This window comes from Macrotis lagotis, chromosome 3 (genome assembly GCF_037893015.1).
Source record: "Macrotis lagotis isolate mMagLag1 chromosome 3, bilby.v1.9.chrom.fasta, whole genome shotgun sequence".
Classification (NCBI taxonomy): domain Eukaryota; kingdom Metazoa; phylum Chordata; class Mammalia; order Peramelemorphia; family Peramelidae; genus Macrotis; species Macrotis lagotis.
Window position 1 is genome coordinate 37,841,437 of NC_133660.1, and position 19,758 is coordinate 37,861,194.

Here is a 19,758-nt window from a genome sequence, read left to right on the forward strand (position 1 = left end):
AATGAGAATAAAAAAATTTTTTAAAAATTAAAAGAAAACAGAAACATGAAAAAAACATGGAAGCAAGCAGAAGAAAATTCAAATAAATAAGCAGAGCAGTATTAGAGCTACTGAGTTAATTTTTTTTTTAGGGTTTTTTGCAAGGCACTGAGGTTGAGTGGCTTGCCCAGGGCCACACAGCTAGGTGGTTGTTGAGTGTCTGAGGTCAGATTTGAACTCGGGTACTCTTGACTCCAGGGCTGGTGCTCTATCCACTGTGCCACCTAGCCGCCCCTTGGAGTTAATTTTTTAAAGCTATAGATGGACATTCATACATTAGCCAATCCTCTTTTATGCATTGAAAAAAATAATTTTTTCCAATTACATGTAAAGACAATTTTAGCACTCATTTTAGAAAAATTTATGTTCAAATTTTTCTCTCTCTTAATCTTCCCCCTGTCAATGATAATTTTCTTTTCATGTTTTTTTAATATAAGAAAATGTTCATGCTGATGGAAGTTTGTCAAGTTCATAATAAAAAATCCTTAAAAAAAATAATAAAAAAATAAAAACATTAATGTTAGTACAAATAAACAACAAAAAAGACCAAGTCCACAATTTTACTCCTAATAAGTTCATCAATCAAATCAAAGTAAGATAATTAGATCTGAGTTGATCAAAAAAATTCAAAATGAACAAGGAAACCCTTAAACATGAATTCCAGGGTGGCTAGGTGGCGCAGTGGATAGAGCACCAGCCCTGAAGTCAGGAGTACCTGAGTTCAAATCCAGCCTCAGATGCTTAATAATTACCTAGTTGTGTGGCCTTGGGCAAGCCACCTAACCCCATTGCCTTGCAAAAAAAACCAACCATGAATCCCAGCTATTATCATTATCAGCAAACCTCACTCAGGCATATTATTATGGCTTGAGGTATTAGTTGAAGACAAAAAATGATGAGATATTTAAAAACTAGGGGGTTTTTTGTTGCCAAAGATGTGTGCTCTTGATTTCTGAACATTTAATGTTTATGTCTCATGCACTGTGCTAAGCACTAAACTCACAAGTAAAAACAAGGCAGACCCTAGCCTCAAGGAGCCTCTATTCTAATGAGTGAAGAGGCAATGGTGGATAGGAAATGTCACAGGGATAGGAAGGAATTGACTGACCTTTTCAGGATTAGCAGAATGATCTATTCCTAGGACCATAGGTGGAAGGACAAAGAGAGGCCTGAGTAAGTCATGAGGCCCCAGTGGATAGTAAAGGAGAATGTCCAGCAGAGGCCCAAAGATGGCCAGAGAGCAGTAATGGGAATGGGGGGGGGCGCGCAGAGGAGGTAGTATGGAATGATCGCTAATCAGTAGCTGGAGGACCACAGCAAGAGCTGGAGGTGGAGGCCATGGAGGCTAAAGAGAGACAGTTAGCAGGAGGATGGTCAGTGTGGGAGGTTGAGAAGGGATTAATCACAATCTTGTGGTGGTGGTGGTTCTTGTGTCCAGTAATTGAGTTCAACTGTAAGGACTGACCAAGATGGGGTTTTGGGTCCAGCTGACCCCATCTGGGGTTTTCTTGGCCAAGACACTAGAGTGGTTTGCCACTTCCTCCTACAGTTTCTTTTTATAGATGAGGAAACTGAGGCAAATAGTGACTTACCAGAGATCATACAGCTAATAAGTATCCAATTCCAGTTTTGAATTCAGGTCCTCTTGACTCCAGGCCTGGTGCTAACCTTTAGTTATGTTATGATGACTGATCACCAACCAGAAGCCCAGGAGGCCAGAATAGGAATGCCAGTTGGAGGTGGGCCTTGGAATTTGGAAACAGAATTTACTATTTAAAAATCATCCATGTGAGTTTCAGTGGATTAAGAATCCATTTGTTAAAAATGTAAAAAGTAAAACAAATTCTAAGTAACTTGGAAGAACTTATTGATATAAACATGGAAATGTACTGACCAAATGTGAACAAAAACATTAGCACAAATTGAGGATTGAAATGGGACTGAAAAACTGATATGATTTAGTAAATACAATAAAGTGTATTCAATTACATTGCTCTGATTAAAAATATTAATATTCATATTTTAATGAGAATGAGATTTTATATCTTTCAAAGAGTTTTTTAGCTTTTATAAGTAAAATAAAAATTATTTTAAAAATATTTTATCATTCTTTTAGATTCTTTTTATATGCATATTCTATAATGTATCTATGCTATCTTAAGATAGCAGTATAATTTGTAAATAAATACCACCTGTAGTGGGGCCTGTGGCTCAAAATGTTCTTAGTGACAGGAATACATTCAAAAAATCTTGTGTCTGGGGCGGCTAGGTGGCACAGTGGATAAAGCACCGGCCCTGGAGTCAGGAGTACCTAGGTTCAAATTCGGTCTCAGACACTTAATAATTACCTAGCTGTGTGGCCTTGGGTAAGCCACTTAACCCCATTTGCCTTGCAAAAAAAAAACTAAAAAAAAAAATGTTGTGCGACCACTGGGTTAGCTGAGAACCCAGTTAGGCACATGCAGAACAGCTTAATGGCCAGATGTAAAGGGTATAGTGGGTGTTCCAGAAATCGGAACTTGGACCTCCTAGAAATTGTTGTTAAGCTGGATCCAACTCCTCCTGATCCCAAGGCACATACTGCCCAAGGAGCTTTCCCCACAAAGATGCTAGGGTGGTTTAACAATGTTTAACAATCTCCAGTGCATAAAGGTAAACAAAGGTGTCTTGAGGTCACATTTGAACTTGGGTCTTCCAGGCTCCAGCCCCAGTGCCCTTAGCTTCTCCTCCTTCTAATTCAGTCTTAGATCAAAGAATGGTTTCCTTATCATATGCATAAATGCAAATCAAATCAATCCTGTTCATGATGCCAAATGTCAGATCAATTCTGCTATAACTACATCCAAAGTCCTTATCTAATGGAATAGGATGTTTCAAACAAATTCCATCTTCATTGCCAATTACAAGTCTGAGAGGTTTTAGCCTCTTGACAAATCCTGAGCTCTGGAGGTTTTTCTCTTTTCTCCTGGTGTCCATTTTGCAGATTTTTTATTCAGAGAGAACAAAGGAATGCTGAGGAAACTGGAAGAGATTTATACCTTTTCATTGGACAACCTTGGTGGCAGAAGGCTACAGGGTCAAATTCACACATAAATCTATCTGCACAGTCTACAGTTTCCCCAGCTCCTAGTCTGCTTCTCCCACTGTCCACTTGCTGTCTGGCATCGCTTACTCCACTCCACCAGGTCTGCTATCTGCTTGGTCAGCCCCTTAGCCTGGACAGTTAAAGGGACGAAGAACAAAGCCGGCATCATGCCAAATAGAAGACTTACATAAGTATCATTAGTTATAAACAACTTACATAACTGAAGCTGCTTCCAGGTCCAAAGAAGGACTGTATATCCAAACTAAGTGAATATCTAACTATAGGCTGGACCATATCCAGGCTGGCTCAGAAAGTTGTGTCTGTCCTCTCTCATTGGAGGTCTTCAAAAAAAAGGTAGAATATCATTTACCAGAAATTGCTGTTTAAGCAAGAGTGAATGGTCTAAGTGGTCCTTCCTACCCCAGGGACTGTGACCATTTCATAGCTCTGTACCTGATCTCAAGAAATCTGAAAATACACAGATGTAAAAAATAATCCATAATGGCTTTGTAAGATGTATACATCAACAGTGAGTCATTTTGAACCCTAAAGCCCAAGCTAGGTTAGGTTGACTGATCCTAGAGACAGGGATGGCCAGGAGTTCACCACACAGATAGAGACTGAGAATATTGGAGTAGGTAGAAGTTCTGAGAAGTATCTGCACTAGTGCAGGATTCAGGGAAAGAATCCAAATCCAAAAGGCAGTTCTGTCACTCATGACTCAGTTTCTAGTATAGGTCCAAGGAGAATTGAGAAGGAGACTTGTGATTTTGCTGTTGGTGTTCAGTCTTTTCCAGTTCTTCATGGTCCCAACCCATTTAGGTTTTTCTTTGCAAAGATACTGGAACATGAACTGATACCGAGTGAAGTGAACAGAACCAGAAAAACATTATAAACACTAAGAACAACACTGGGTGATGATCAACTTTAATGGACTTGTTCATCTCAGCAGCCCAATCAAACACAATTCTAAAAAACTTGTGATGGAAAAGATCATCCATATCCAGAAAGGGAACTGTGGAGTTTAAATTCTGACCAAAGTTTACTATCTTCTATTTTTAAAAGTTATCTTATGTATTGTTTTTCTAATTTTTTTCCTTCCATTTGGATTTGATTCTTTTTTTTTAAGGCTTTTGCAAGGCAAACAGGATTAAGTGGCTTGCCCAAGGCCACATAGCTAGGTAATTATGAAGTGTCTGAGACTGGATTTGAACCCAGGTACTCCTGACTCTAGGGCATACTTTATCCACTACATTACCTAGCCACCCCCTGATTCTTCTTTTATATGATTAATAGGAATCTATGTTTAGTATGATTACACAAAAAAAAAAAGATTGGTGAAAACTATTGTTGCATGTTGTTGGAAAAAATATATTTATAAAAAAGAAAAAAGGTACTAGAGTAATTTATTATCTCCTCCAATTCATTTTATATGGAGAAACTGAGGCAAATAGGATTAAATGATTTGCCCAGGGTCATACAGCTAGTAAATGTCTGCAGTCAAGATTTGAACTAAAGAGGATGGATCTTCCCTACTCCAGGACTGGCACCTTGCAACCCCTTGTTGGAGGTATATGGGGTATTCGAAGAGGACTAGCAACTCTGATATGAGGGTTTGCCGAGTCCTTTTCAGGGCTGCTTATCCACATTCAGTGTTCTTCTGCCACCCAGCTGTCACTATGGCTCAAAGAAGCTGTAGCATGCACAGCAATCACAGCCTGGTAAAACCATCTCAGCAGATAGACTAAATCAGGCTATGGTTAAGTGGCAGGCTCATTCCCACCATTGAGTTAGGATGTTGTCGATCCCAAGTATATAAAGACTCAGTGGAATGGGGAGATGAAAAAAAATTGTTGCAATGGTCATGAAGAAAGCTGAAACAAGAATTATGGAAGTTTTAGAGTTTGGTGAAACATCAAAAAATGCTAAAGTCATCCATTGCATCTCAGGCCATCCCCAACTGTCTTGACTTTTGTCTTGCCACTGAACTTTCATGACTCTGGAAGAGTGAGACTGACAACTCTGTGCAACTTTGTCTCCTTTAAATCCAATTCACTCCAGTCAGAACATCACCCCAATGTGGTCTTCTCCAAAACAAAGAACAAAAAACAAGTTCAACAGGACTGAGTCATTTTCTGCAGCACCTAGTATACACCTGATCTACTAAATACAAGAGTCTGAGATGTCAACAGAAATAGAAGGATTTGAATGTGAACCAAAAAAAGCCTTCATGTGAAAAACTAATTTTCTCTTAAATAACTGACCTCTCTATTACCAACTGATCTGATCAGAAAATTCTGTTAGGACTTCCAAGGTACCATGAACAAAGACCATTTAAAAAAAATGTACAGATAACCACTTCTTAGTGAATAGATTCTAGACTGAAAATTCTTAAGAGTGATCTAATCCAGGGGTGGCTACGTGGCAAAGTGGATAGAGCACCGGCCTTAGAGTCAGGAGTACCTGGGTTCAAATCCAGCCTCAGACACTTCATAATTACCTAGATGTGTGGCCTTGGCCAAGCCACTTAACCCCACTGCCTTGCAAAAAAGAAAGAGAGTGATGTAATCTAGGGTCACCAAAACTTGGCACAAGGGTTAAAAAAAAAATAGGTCCTAACTGAAAAGAAGAGCTTCAGCAGGGTTTAAACAGTGTGATCTGAAAGATGCATAACTGGAAAAGAAGCTAGATCAGTCCAGTAGCAATAATAATCACTGGCCATTTTATTTGCTCTTTCTAAGGCACAAATTAAAATTTGTCAAAACTTGACTCTGGCCAAGACTCTTCTGTGCCTCCTCATTTCCTATAAGATACCAACTCCACATCCTGGCAGGGCCCTTCCTCTCTACTTTTCAAAATTAATACCAACTATTTCCTAAATCTGATCTTTCCCCTCACATCTGTACATTTTCCCAAGTCAACTGCTATAGCTGGAATGTGTACCCTTCTCACTGACACTGCTTTCAGAGTTAAGCAGGGGTGACACACCCTCTGGAAAATCTTCCCTGGAACTCCTCCTCCTACTCCAAGTGTCCTTTCTGTCCTCAATTTTCCTGGCTATAATTATTTTCTTTCCGTTCTCTTGCACATAAATGATACTGAAGTACCCCAAAGGACTCTCCCTACTGATACGTAAGCTCCTCGAGGGCTTTTTTGCCTTCCTATGCCTAAATCCTAGAAGAGGGTCTTGCCCCTGGACTTGGATGACTCTGGAGGAGAGACGGAGGGTGACAACCCTGCACTGCTCTGCTTTCCTATATTCCAGCTCGCTCGCAAGTCAAGACATCAGGCTGCTTGTGCGCCTGGTCCTCTTGGAGAATAAAGGATGGAGAGCCAGCTGGGTGGCCCAGCGGATGGCGCACCCTCCCAGTCCTGGAGCCCGGCCTCGGACGCTTGGTATCTCCTGGCCGTGTGGGGAGAAGAGAACCATTTGACACCCTTGTTTAAAGAGTGAAGGTTGAACAGCATCATCCTGGCACCAGGCCTGGCACGGGAAAAGCGTCCAGCAGATCCCAACGCTCCCCCTGCCCCCAGTTAAGGCAAGAAGCGAGGGAGAAGCGGCAGGCTGGGAAGGGGGCAAGACCACGGGGTCCCCGCGAGGAGAAGGTCACCCCCAAAGGAGGAGGGCTGCCCTCACTCAGTCCCTGGAGGGAGGGACCTGTCCGTGGTCCTAGCCTGGGGGCGGGGCCTGGGGCGGGGAGGTGTAGGGGAGGAGTCAGTTGGGCTCCGCCCCCTGCCGCCAGCCCCGGGCAGGGCCCAGACGCCCGGGGGAGGCGGGGCAGGGCCGGGCGCGGCGCATGCGCGGCAGCGGCTCCGGGGCCCAGCCCGGGCGCCGCGGGCCTCCCCTCGCTCCCGGCCAGCCGCATCCCGCAGCCCGCACAGCGGCCCCCGGACGAGCTCCGGCCGGCTCGGCGCGGCGGCTCCGCGTCCCACGGCGCCGCCGTCCCGCCTCCCACGCCGCCCCGCCTCCCGCCTCATCCCGGCCCCGCGCCCACTCCGTTTTACCTGAAAAAATCCACCCCATCCCCGGAGACTTGCAGCATCCCTGGGCTCGGGAGGACTCCGCGGCCTCACCTGGAGCGCTGGAGTGGAGGGGTGGGTGTTCCCGTTCTCTTGGCCCCCGACCCCGGCGGTGGAGGCCCCTCGGTGGTAACGTGGGAGGGTGAATACGGCCCCCCGCCCCTCCCACATCGCGGCCCTCGAGCCCCCCGGGCGACCGTTGGCTCAACCGCCCGCCCGTCGCCCTCGCGGCCCCGCCTCCTCGCGGCCCGAGCCAATCGGCGTCGCATCCCGCGCCCAGGGGGCGGGCCTCGTCGCCACGCCACGCCCTCGGGGGAGCGCCCCGGGCCTTCCGCGCCTCCTCCCGCCCCAACGGCTCCCGGGCCTCGCCCTCCCCTGCCAAACCGGGAGGCGGGGCGGCGGCTGACAAAAGCCTTGCTTCTCCCCATGTGGATCTTTATCCTTAGCAGACTCGAGGACGCCGGGGTGTCGTGCTGAAAGAAGGGGTGGCCTCTTGGACCCGCTCCCCTCCATGCACGGAGTGGGGGGAGGGCCAGAGGAAGAACCAGGGGGAGGGGGGAGGGGGACACAAAAGGAGAGAAAGTTTCCCGAAAGGCCCCTCTTGCGGGGGAGCCCAACCTAAGTGAGCCCCCCCTCCACTTTGGGGTTGGGGTGCAGCCTCTGCAGGAGCTCGGCAGCCCCAATGGAACCTGTCTCTGCAGAGATGGGCAGGGGCAACACCCCCCTAGTGCTTGCCCTGTGGATGCCTGTCCTCAGGAAGTTGATATGCAGTGCAAGAAATACTATGATGATGATGATGATGATGATGATGATGAAGTGCAAGAAATACTATGATGATGATGATGATGATGATGATGATGAAGTGCAGTGCAAGAAATACTATGATGATGATGATGATGATGGTGGTGGTGATGATGATGGTGATGATGATGATGATGATGATGATGGGCTCCTAGCAGAAGACCTGGAAAAATTTCAGTAAAAAGATAGGAAGTATTGCCATTGATAAGGATGAGGAACAGTAAAAAGGAACTTGTAGTGGAGCCAGTCCCCAATCTCTTGCTTCTTCCAACTTCATTCAGCCAGAAGGAAATTTGAATGGTGAAGGAGATAGTTGGGGAGGGGGAGGGAGGACTCAAGGGTTGGAAGCTTGACTAGACCCGAAAAAGTGATTGGGCCAGAGAGGAGCTATATTGATTCATCCAGGAGTGGAGAAAGGGCTTTGTAGGAATGAGAGTGTAGAAAAGAATTTAGGGAGTGAGGGATTAGAGATTGAGATAAGAATGAAGATGCCCAGGGAAAGATGGAATGACAAAGGAAATCTTCTGATAAAGGAATTTTGCAATACTGAAATCAAGGGAGGCAGCTGAGTGTGGGAGTCAGGAGGACCTTAGTTCAAATGCAACCTCAATCACTTAATAATTGCCTAGTTGTGTGACCTTGGGTGGCTCCCATTGCCATAACTCCATTGCCTTGCAAAAAAAAACTTTTTAAAGAACCCTGAAATCAAGGGTTTGGTTGTCTCTGTATATCTGAGTGGAGTGGAAGTGCCAGGCTTGGGAACTGAGTAGATTGTTGTCCAGTCACGTCTTACTCTTTGTGACACAACACACTGGCACTTGATACTTCTTGATAAAGATGCTGGAAGGCTTGGCCATTTCCTTCTCCAATGGATTAAAAAATTAAGTGACTTGCCCAAGATCACACAGCTAGGAAATCCCTGAAGGTTGTTGTGTCATGTGTGTTCCAGGCTAAGAGCTATGAAGGGTTAACACAGAAATAGTTATATGCTTTAACAAGCAAGATGTGCTTCAGAGCTTAGATAAGGGAGTAGCTGCATGTCTGAGCTAACGAGGTGTATTCCCAGGCTCAGATAGCGCATTCTGAGATAATTATTTTCTGCACTCTTTATCAGAACACTGTTTGGTTCTCAAAACAATCACCTAAGACATACACAAGGTATGCATGTGAAAAAAATGCTTGCTAAAACGCTTATGTAATTGGTTACGTAAATGTAGAGTATAAAAGTATGTATCCTGTGATCAATAAACGAACCAGCTTATGCATCATATTGATGTCAACACTGAGTTCCCTCCCCCGGACTCGACAGAAGGTCAAATTTGAATTCAGGGCTTCCTACCCTAGTGAGTAGAGCACTGTATGTCAACTTCCTGAGTCCAAACACCAAACATTTGAATTCAGTTCTTCCCAACTCTTAAAGACTTAGCCACCTAGCTGCCTGTCTCATTGAGTAGATTAAAGAACCTGAAATGGGGATATCTGAGGGAATATTGGAATTTATATTGAAGTTACATTGAAAGAGATGCGGAGATGAAAAGTCTATGACACAAACATTGAAACTCATTGAAGAAAAAAAATCTTGGGAAGAAAGTATTGCCACTGATTTCTTTCTTGGGTTCGAGGAATCGTGACTCAGACTAGGGAATACAGGTTTTGGAAAGAAATAAGAATTCATTAAAGGAAATTACATCATATTAAGAAAGAATAGAAAAGTTAGAGTTTTAAGAGATGACCATGTGGATTGCTAGGGGGCCAGCATTCAGCAGGAGACGGGAAGGTCAAAGAGAGTGAGCCCTTTTCTCCTTCCCCTTACATTCTCTCCCAGGAGTACCTGGGTTCAAATCCAGTCTCAGACATTTAATAATTACCTAGCTGTGTGGCCTTGGGCAAGCCACTTAACCCCATTTGCCTTGTAAAAACCTAAAAAAAAAAATTCTCTCCAAAGTCCATAGGATGGATGGTGACCTGGAAGTGAACCAAGTCACTCACTGGAGATTTTTGCCTTTTGGGGAGGAGTCCCTTTTGGGTGTTCTTCCAGGATCTGTGCTTCCTTGCTGCCCTGGAAAAGCAATGCAATCCAAGTTGAAGGCCAGGCCCTCAGGTGTGGTCTAAATTAGATGGTAAAGGAAGAAAGATTTCCTTTACAATGCAAACAAAAGATATACAAAGTTTGGCTCAACTAATCTCATCAACCCCCTATGCCCATGTTTCTCTACATCAAAAGCAGCCACTATGATCAAGAACAGGTGATAAATTTGGCTAACCTGAATCCCTAAAGAGGAGAGGTGGTTTAATGAAGTGACTGGAAGTGACAATGAAGAAGAAAGCATCTAAAATTGAAAACTAATTTTAATTCTATTTCAAAATTTAAACCAGGTTGGTCTAGGTTTAATACTGTACTACACCAAGTAATTCCAAACTCCTTACCTTGGTAACTTTCCTTCCTTTTCCCAACATTCTGGTAGAAATTTATTTAAAGGGCAAGTTTTTAACTTGTAATTACCTCCTCTCTGGACACAATTCTATTTTGATTGACTCCTGTTAATAATTTTCTTAAGCTAAAAATGAAATAAGTTGATTTATTAACAAAAAAGTTAGGTTTATTCTCTAGGATCTTACGGAACCTGGGTAGATGGTATCATTAAAGATACCAATGAAGAGTTTAATGAGGAAACTATTTATAGAAATCTCACAAAGGATCGTAAAATTTTGGTGGCCAATTAGGTAATACATTCAGTCTTTTCTGACTTGATATTTTGTTTTAAAATACAATAAAACTTTGGGATTTCTTCCTTTCCAAAATGTCACAAATATAAGAATTTCAAATTCTTAGATAACCAGACCGATTTCCATCTCAGGATATTCTTTACTCTCTTTATATAACTGTAAAAACCTAATTGCAGATGGCAATTAGAAGGGAACTAGACTGTTTTCACACAGAGCCTGCCTTCAGATTTGTAACAGAAAAGACACAAATCTCAAAGGCAGAAATTAACATTCAGACTTACAAACTCCAATTAGATTGATAAATGAACTTTTTATCAGAAATAGAGATTTAAAGAGTATAAGACTTAGATACTCTCAACTTAAGACTGTCTACCTTTGTAAGTAAGGGACACTCAGGTAATGTTTAAGGCCACATTTGAATTCAGGTCATCCTGACCCATCTTTCTGAATTTAAATCTGGCTTCAGACACTTACCTGGTCCTGGATAAGTCACTTACCCCAGTTTGCCTCAGTTTCCTTCTCTGTAAAATGAACTGGAGAAGGAAATGACCACTCCAGTATCTTTTCAAAGAAAATCCCAAATGAAGTCATGGAGAGTCTAACAGGACTGAAACAATAAAAGCTTCCCTAAATTCTACTTCCTCCTTAAAATGTCCTTAAAATCTCAACTGGGATTGTCTTACCTTGGTTTGAAGAGATTTAAAAGATATACTATCAGGCCAATCAAAAGGAAAACACACCTAGGTTTAAAAGATCCAGTCAGCCATCAATTGGGGTCATTTGGCAGAAGGGAAGCAGCCATTTCTACCAACTTGGTTAACAGATCCATGGTCTCTGTTAATAAACTGAAAAAGCTCAGAAATTTTGAACTTCAATCTGGTTTGAGGCAGCTAGTCACTCAGTGAATAAAATCCTGGGTCTGAAGTCAAGAAGACCTGAGCTCAAATCTAGCCTCAGAAACTCCCTGGCTGTGAGACCTATGGATTATTTGATAAAATGGACCCAATGGATCCAACTGATAAAGAAAATGGCAAACCACTCCAGTATCTTTGCCAAGAAAACCACAATTGGGATCAGGAAGGATTAGACACAACTAAACAATAGTCTACCTTTATTAATTTATATTTCCTACAGAAGTATTCCAATTCCTTCACCATTATGATCTGGGAGTCATGGATAGCCAGTTTTGGAAAGGGTGAGGAAGGAAATACTGTCATCAGTAGGGAGCCATGTCTCAATGAAGACCAAAAGTTGGAAAGAGTAAGATTTAAAATGAAAGGAATTTTGTTCATCACAGAACAAGCATTCCATAGAGCACATCTGACTTGGGACATTGGAGAGAAGACTGAGGTGGATAGGTGTAAGAAACGAAGGATGAGGAATGGGGCTTCTATGTTCAGAGCTATGGGTTCAGGAACATTAGGATGAGATGAGTATAAAGAGATTAGAGTGTACCAACCATTGATCAGTGGGTTCAGGCAGAGTTTCAGTGATTGGAGAGAAGTTCTATAAGGGAAACCCAAGATTAGAATGATCTATATTGTAAACCTTAAAATCAAAATCTTAACAATATAACAATGTTAGAACATATGTTAGACAAGTTTTATTCTTTGGAATTTATCATTAACCTATGGGTGGAAGCCATTCTAGTAGGGACCACTCCAACCTAAGGGAGATCAGAATACATATACAGTAGCAAGAAGAGAGGAACAGAATGTATAAAACAAGAGTGGGCAAAACCTTAAACTTCCCTGAAGACCATTCCATTACTTAATATCAAAGAGGATTATCCTTCTACAATGCTGTTTCTCCTCAGGGAGGTCCAGGTGATCCAAATTTTTCACCTGTTCTAGCTCAAAGTGGCTGTTACCTGCTTTCTTCTGAAGATATTTTTTTCAATGAGTTTCAGTGCCTGGCTCATGGACTTTCATCTCCCCATCTCCTGCCCTCATACTAGGAAACTTCAATATACATTCCAATTCCCTCAAATATTCCCATTTTGAGTTCTTTAATCTACTCCATGAGGCAGCATTAAGTGTCAGACCAGAGTTGGGAAGACCTGAATTCAGCTCATTTTTTATGAGTTTAAGTATCAGAAGGCAGGGTATTGGGGCAGCTAGGTGGCATAGTGGATAAAGCACCAGCCCTGGAGTCAGGAGTACCTGGGTTCAAATCCTGTCTCAGACACTTAATAATTACCTAGCTGTGTGGCCTTGGGCAAGCCACTTAACCCCATTGCCTTGCAAAAACCTAAAAACAAAACAAAAAACCCAGAAGGCAGGGTATGTCTAAAGGAGGAGACAATAGATAAGAAAATCAACCTTTGACCAGGAATATATTTGTAAAAACAGTAATTCTTATTGTTATGACTACACATTGACAATGTCCTTAAAATTCAGCCTTCTAGTAGATTGTGATGTCCACCCTTTGAGATTCGAGGGGGGCCTACCTAGTAGCAAGCAGAAGGAAGTGAAAGGTTGGGAGCCTAATCACGACACCAGAGTGATTAGCTTATTATCCTTGGAGAAGGGATAAGGAAATGGGAGAATGCACTTCTTGGTCAGAGCCTCAGTGGGATAAGAGGATTCCCCCACACACACAAAAGCAAGGGAAGAAATAGGGTTTAGTGATAGAGGAAACCCTGAGTCAGGAGTAAGGTTTTTTTAATTTTTTTTACCATTATGTACATTTGGTTATGTTCTGTGTTGTATTATAAAGGTGGTGCAGTGGGTAGAACACTGGGCCTAGACTCAGGAAAACATGTATTCAAATTTGGCTCTTAAGAGGCATCAAATCTGAGTGACCTTGGGCAAGTCACTTACCCCTTGCTTCAGATTCCTCCACTGTAAAATGGGAGCAGTAACAGCACTTTGAGCTTTGGGAGGATCCAGTTGTTGGTGAAAGTAAATTCACATAGAGCTCTGGAGTTTTAAAACCAATAGGGGTTTCATATACAAGCCTGCCAGGTTGACAGATTAAAACTTTTCTCTGAGGCAGCTAGGTGGCGTAGTGGATAAAGCACCAGCCCTGGAGTCAGGAGGACCTGGGTTCAAATCCAGTCTCAGACACTTAATAATTACCTAGCTGTGTGGCCTGGGCAAGCCACTTAACCCTGTTTGCCTTGCAAAAAAAAAAAAACTTTTCTCTGGAGAGACAATTAGTTGCTTGAGGACAGGATGAATAAGCAGCCAGGATAGGGTGAATTATAAAGACTCAGGTGAGGTACCTGAAGGAAAAGAGAGGGAAAAGGGAAGCAGCCAGGAGACCTGACAGAGGGGAGACACAGCTTGGTGCAGCCACATTGCCTTGAGGCCCATGGGTCTCCACTAGACCTAGTCAGGAGCAGAAAGAAAGAAAATGTCCATCCTGAGAATGAGACTGCAGGGAGAAGTGTGAGCTTCTATTCCTTATGACTTTTTTTTTCAATGCAGTGGGGTTAAGTGACTTGCTCAAGGTCACACAATAGGCACTTATTAAGTGACTGAAGCTGGATTTGAACTCAGGCCCTCCTGACTCCAGGGCCAGTGCCACCTAGCTGTCCCTTAAATACACTTTTGTACTGGGTTAGACAAGAGTGGTGCTTGGGGAGTGGTCCAGCACCTTAGCTCCAGGTATTCTCTAATATGCAAGCCACAGGGAGGCCAAGACAGCATTCATTGTACATGGGTGAAGCACCAATGCAAAGACATCTCAGTCAGTCCTTCCTGTCCCAGAATGTACAACCTTCAATTCCAACAGGTCACCTTCTGCCTACATCATTGTTTGGCCAGGGTCAGAAAGTCAAGAGGGAGTGTTTTTAAGCATATAGAGTCCCCAAGGAACAGTACAAAAAGATTACAAAATTTGTTTCTGATTATATTTCCTATGTCCATCTTCCCTGCATCACAATGAGATAATCAGAAAGTGCTCAGCATAAAAGCTTCTTCTCTTCCCTCTGTAACTGCTTAGTGGACCTTGGCCTTGGCAAGTCACCTTGAACCCATCCTGAGCCATTAGAATGGGTGTTCCGGAAAGATTGCGTTTTTAGCTTTTGTTTGTATTCCCAGAACTTGGCACATCCAGGAACATAGCAAAATATCCAATAAATGCTCATCGACCTATTGGCTTTCTGTAAGAGATCACCCCAACTGTCTTTATACTTCCAGGCAGTCACTTAAAGTTTAAAACTCAAAAAAATAGCCCCATGCAAATGAACCGATGAACCCCCAATGTCCTGTAACCATCATTCCCTCCACTTCATCTAGGTCATGTCAGCAGTCATCTGAGGGAAATTTCCCTCCCTGGTTTGTGTGTCTGCTCAGTATTTTATCAGAGAGACTCTTCATAAGTTGATTTTCGTCACTATTTTTTACTAAAGGATCCTTTTCCTATTCCTTTGACCAACTAAATTGGTCATATTTGAAATGGGAAGCTTCTCAATTGAACACTTGCAGCCCTCTGCAAATTTATTTTTTTCTTCTATAACCATATTTTCTATAACCATTATTTTCACTTCCAGATTCTTTCATTCCCTCCCTCCCCTACTCATTGAGTAAGCCTCAGCAAAATAAAAAATTGAGTTAGAAGAGTAATATGCAAACATCAAAAAGAAGGGTCAGATAATTAAAATTGCCTAGCTGTGTGACCTTGGGCAAGCCACTTAACCCCATTGCCTTAAAAAAATAGAACTAAATAAGGGTCAGAGATTCAACACATTTATAGTAGATCAATATAAAAATTTTCAATCAAGAAAACATAACAGGAAAAAGTAAACATCCTCATGACAAATACTTATAAATTATAAGCAACAGAATATGGCGATTACAAAATCTTGCATATGCAAAAGATAAAGCATCAGTATACAGTACTAAAATACATAATCTTTATATAAAAAGCCTTAAAAGCATTTGCATCAATAGTTTATAGACAGTAAAGAAACACACACATAGGTCAATAACGAGTGATATAAATTATAGAGCAAAATGCAATTATACATTATTACATTTTTGCCATTGCAGAGTTGTGCTTACCTCTGTGAGTAATCACCTTTCTGGTTTTACCTGAGATAGCACATGTAGGTCTAACCACTGGCTAAATAGTTCTGACACCGAATTTCTCATTTCAAGATTGTAGTATTTGGTTAAAATTCCTTAGCATTTGAACTCACGTTCCCATGAGATACACTGGATTGAGTTGTTTTTGACTCGAGCATAATAATATATAAACTCACCTTTATAAGTAATAAATTTTTTTAGTTATTTACCTCTGTAAATCTTTTTGCAATATGCAGGTGAGTTCTTTTTCATTGAGCCTGTTTACTTCACTGTCATCATTACTGTATGATGGCTCATCAAGAAGCTTAATTAACTCCTCAATGAGTAATAGGTGGCTCCAGGTGTATAGGGTCCTGACCAATTTATAGAATCATTTTATAGGCCCAGTCTCCTTAACGTGTTATGGAGGAGTCTTCTGGTGTTTGATAATTTGGATGTTCTTTGCTCACTAAAGTTTCTTATCAGACTTTGTCACCTTTATAAATATCTTGACAATGAATCCAGGTATTCTGCAATTATGTTTTTATTGGTATTTTATTCTGAACTGCTACCTACTCAACCTTTTTCAACCTCTCTCTCTCAAAAGAGCCACTTGCTATGAATTCTATCTTCTTTATTGCCTCCATCTCTAAAGCTGGGGGGGGGGTTCTCTATCAAATATTAGCAAATCTGGAATAAACCCTGTGACATTATTTCAGATAACATATGAATGCACTAGACATGTTGACTCCAAGTTGAATAAATTTTTTAAAAAGCATTATATGGAATTTTCTTGGCAAAGACTCTGGGAGTGGTTTGCCATCTCCTTCTCCAGCTCATTTTGCAGATGAAGAAATTGAGGATTAAGTGGCTTGCCCAGGATCGAATAGCTCATAAGTGTCTGAGGCCAGATTTGAATTCAGGATGATGAGTGCTGACTGAGGTGCCATTTTTCATGGAAAGCCTCTCCTAGACCCCTAGAACTGTTAGTCCTCCCTCTCTTTCAAATTATTTGCTTTTACCTGGTGGCATAAACTCTATATCCCCTCTCCCAACCTACCCAACACAGAGAACCTCAGGGACTATCATTTCATTCTTCTTTGCATCCCAGTTCTTTGCCAGGTGCTTAGTAAGCACTTGTGGGATTGATTTGAAATTGGCATTTGTTGGATTAGCAAGTTTCAGTGGTTTCTGCACCATACCCTGTGTTAAGTTCTGGGAATGCAAAGAAAGCCAAACAGTCCTTGCTCTCCTTTAAGGAAGAAGAGCGCATAAAAGAAGCTTTGGTTAGGGGGTCAGTGAAAAGGTTGAGTTGTCCTAGGAGTTCCATGGTGGAGTGGATGGCAGAGCCTAGGAGTTGGATCAGAGGAGACTGCAAGGAATTACCAGGAGGTAGTGGAGAGACCAGGTGGTGAGGTCTGGTGGCCACCATCTCACTGGAAGATATAGAGTGGATAGTTCCCATCTCATCCAAATGTTGTGAACAGTCAAGAACCGAAATGAGTTCTGGGCAGCGTCAGCCTGTGGGAAGGGGAAATGAAGAGGAGAGGGAAAAAAGGCATCCTCAGCTGCAGCTGTCTACCACACCAGCCCATTGGGTTTGGGATGGATGACTGGCATCAAGGAAGTCAAGGGGAATGTCTGTTTAGTTTTAGAAGTTTCTAGCACATATAGTCAATGAACATTTATTAATCACCAAATATATGCCAATCACCCAGCTAGGTGCTGAGATACAAAAGAAAAGGAAAAGTGTCTGCCCTCTTGAACCAAATTGAAATCATTAAAGAAATAATTGGCAAACATTTGACAAAGATGTGCAACAAGCCAATAGATTTTCATCTATAACAGGATGCCATAGGCAAATTTCATTTCTTTTTTTTAACTGGATTACTAAGCTAGTAGATGGTGAATGTTCAGGAGAGAGTTTATCTCGATTTCGGCAAAGTTTTTGATAAAGTAAGCTACAATAATAGCATTCACTTTGTGCCAACACCATACTAAGAACCCTATAGTTATTATCACATTTAATCCTCCCAACAAATCTGGGAGGTGGTGCTTTTATTATCCTCATCTTACAGATGAGGAAACCAAGGTCAATAAAGGATTTTCAAAAATGACTTGTCCAAGGTCACACAGCTTGTATGTTTTTGAGGCTGGACTAAACTCAGATCTTTCTGACTTCAGATCCAGTATTCTATCCACTGTACTACCTAGTGGCCCATGGCACTCGCAATATTCAAGTAGCAAAGATGGTAGAGATGTGGATTAGATGATAATAAAATCAAATAAGTTCAGTACTGGTTGGATTGTCAGACTATGGGAAGAGGTCTTCAGTGAAATACCTCAGGGATGTGTGCTTGGCCATGTGCTGCTTAACATTTTTGTCAATGATCAAGGCATATAGGATAGATAATATCATAAATGACATTGTAAGGATTCAAAATGATCTTGATAGAGCATTGAGCTGAATCTATTAGTGAAATTCAATAGTGAACAATATAGTCTTGCATTGATTATACACACAAAAAATTAATTTCACAAATATAAGACAGAGGAAATGGAAAGTAGTTGGAATTCCTTCTCTTGCTGTGAAGGTTCTATTTCCATATTTGGCTGAACCCTTTTTCTGCCTTATCTCCAGCCCTTGAAGGGTTGAGGAGTTGTGCAGCAGGACCCCTACATCTGACCATCTAACCATCCTCATCCCTCCAGCCAGAACTCTAGCCTCCATTCAAAAAAGAAATAGCTCCCTCCATCAAAGATGAAAATTCTCACATCTGATCATACCCATTCTTCACTCTCCATCACCAGATGCTTCATTCTCATTCCCCTCAATCTTTCCACCCCAAAGATTCTACCTAAATCCACTTCTGTACCCCTGCCTATTCTATAGATAACACTTAATCTTAAAACCTTTTTCTCTCTTACTCCTTCCATTTACCAGCTTTTATTGAAAGTTGGCACCATCCCCACCACCTGTATGATACAACCTCTTTGGCCACCCTTTCCAGTACTGACTGTACTTCTACTCATTTTCCTCAACCCATTGGTCAAGACAGGGGAGTTGAAATATTCCTTGATCCCCATTGCTACTTCCAGCTTCTCCTCCTATCTCCATTGTTCAGTCACCTCCCTTTCTTTGAGTTCATGCCCAATCCTGGTCAGGATCTACCATCAAAATTCTGTTAGCTGCTGCCCACAGAGCCCCAGGTCACTCTTTCCATGCTCAATGAATTCAACTCCTAGCTCACATTTTTTCTGTCCTCCTGCCTTATTTTAGGGGACTTCGATGTACTTATATCCTAAATACTCAGTTCTTCAATCTCCTCACTTCCCATAGCTCCCCAGAGCTATTCTTCCAGCCTCAGTCACACCCAAAGATGGCCATAGCCTTGATCTTGTCATAACCCACAAATGTACTACTTCTATGTTCATAAATTCCAAAATCCCTTCATTTAATCATAATCTATTAACTTTTCCCCTTTCCCTCTGCCTTTCTTTACAAAACCCTTCTAGAAGTTCATCTGCACTAAGACTTCCAATTCCTTGACTGCATCTTCTATCTTGCTAGTACCCTTTTCTCTTTTTTCCCCCCTATCTTTTTTTTAGGTTTTTGCAAGGCAAATGGGGTTAAGTGGCTTGCCCAAGGCCACACAGCTAGTTAATTATTAAGTGTCTGAGACAGGATTTGAACCCAGGTACTCCTGACTCCAGGGTGGGTGCTTCATCTACTGTGCTGCCTAGACACCCCCCTTTTCCCTATCTTAATCCCTAAGTGCACCAGTTCAGCTCTTCATTGTCCTCTCTTGAATCCCTAGTCCCCTTATCATATAGTCATTTATGCCCCATTTAACCTCCTCCTTGAATGACTCCCACCCTAGGTGCTGCCTTTGTCTTTACACATATTCTTCTGAATGAAGATGCAAAAAATCATGCAACCATTTTGTGTCTCATGTTGTACAGACTCAACTGACCCCTCACTGCTCCTAAATAATCCTTCTCTATCTCCCTTATCAACTCACTATCCCATTCTCCATAGTAGCTTTTCCAATCCTTTTTATCCCCACTCACACC

General features: G+C 42.1%; 1 protein-coding gene across 9 annotated transcripts in view; it reads right to left on the minus strand.

Moving 5' to 3' along the window:
- CCDC158 (coiled-coil domain containing 158) overlaps window positions 1-7,337 on the minus strand; it is a 112,788-nt gene extending 105,451 nt beyond the window's left edge. For 5 of the 9 annotated variants that reach the window (XM_074228496.1, XM_074228492.1, XM_074228490.1 and 2 more), the window contains exon 1: window positions 7,130-7,336. Coding sequence is in view for 1 of the 9 variants with exons in the window: in XM_074228497.1 (XP_074084598.1) it covers window positions 1,632-1,641 (10 nt within the window). In the remaining 8 variants the exon portion in view is untranslated. Of the gene's footprint in view, window positions 1-1,631; window positions 1,785-7,129 lie in introns of all 9 variants that reach the window. The other 4 variants (XM_074228494.1, XM_074228491.1, XM_074228497.1 and 1 more) reach the window with 3 other exon arrangements.
- Between the last annotated feature and the right edge of the window lie 12,421 nt (window positions 7,338-19,758).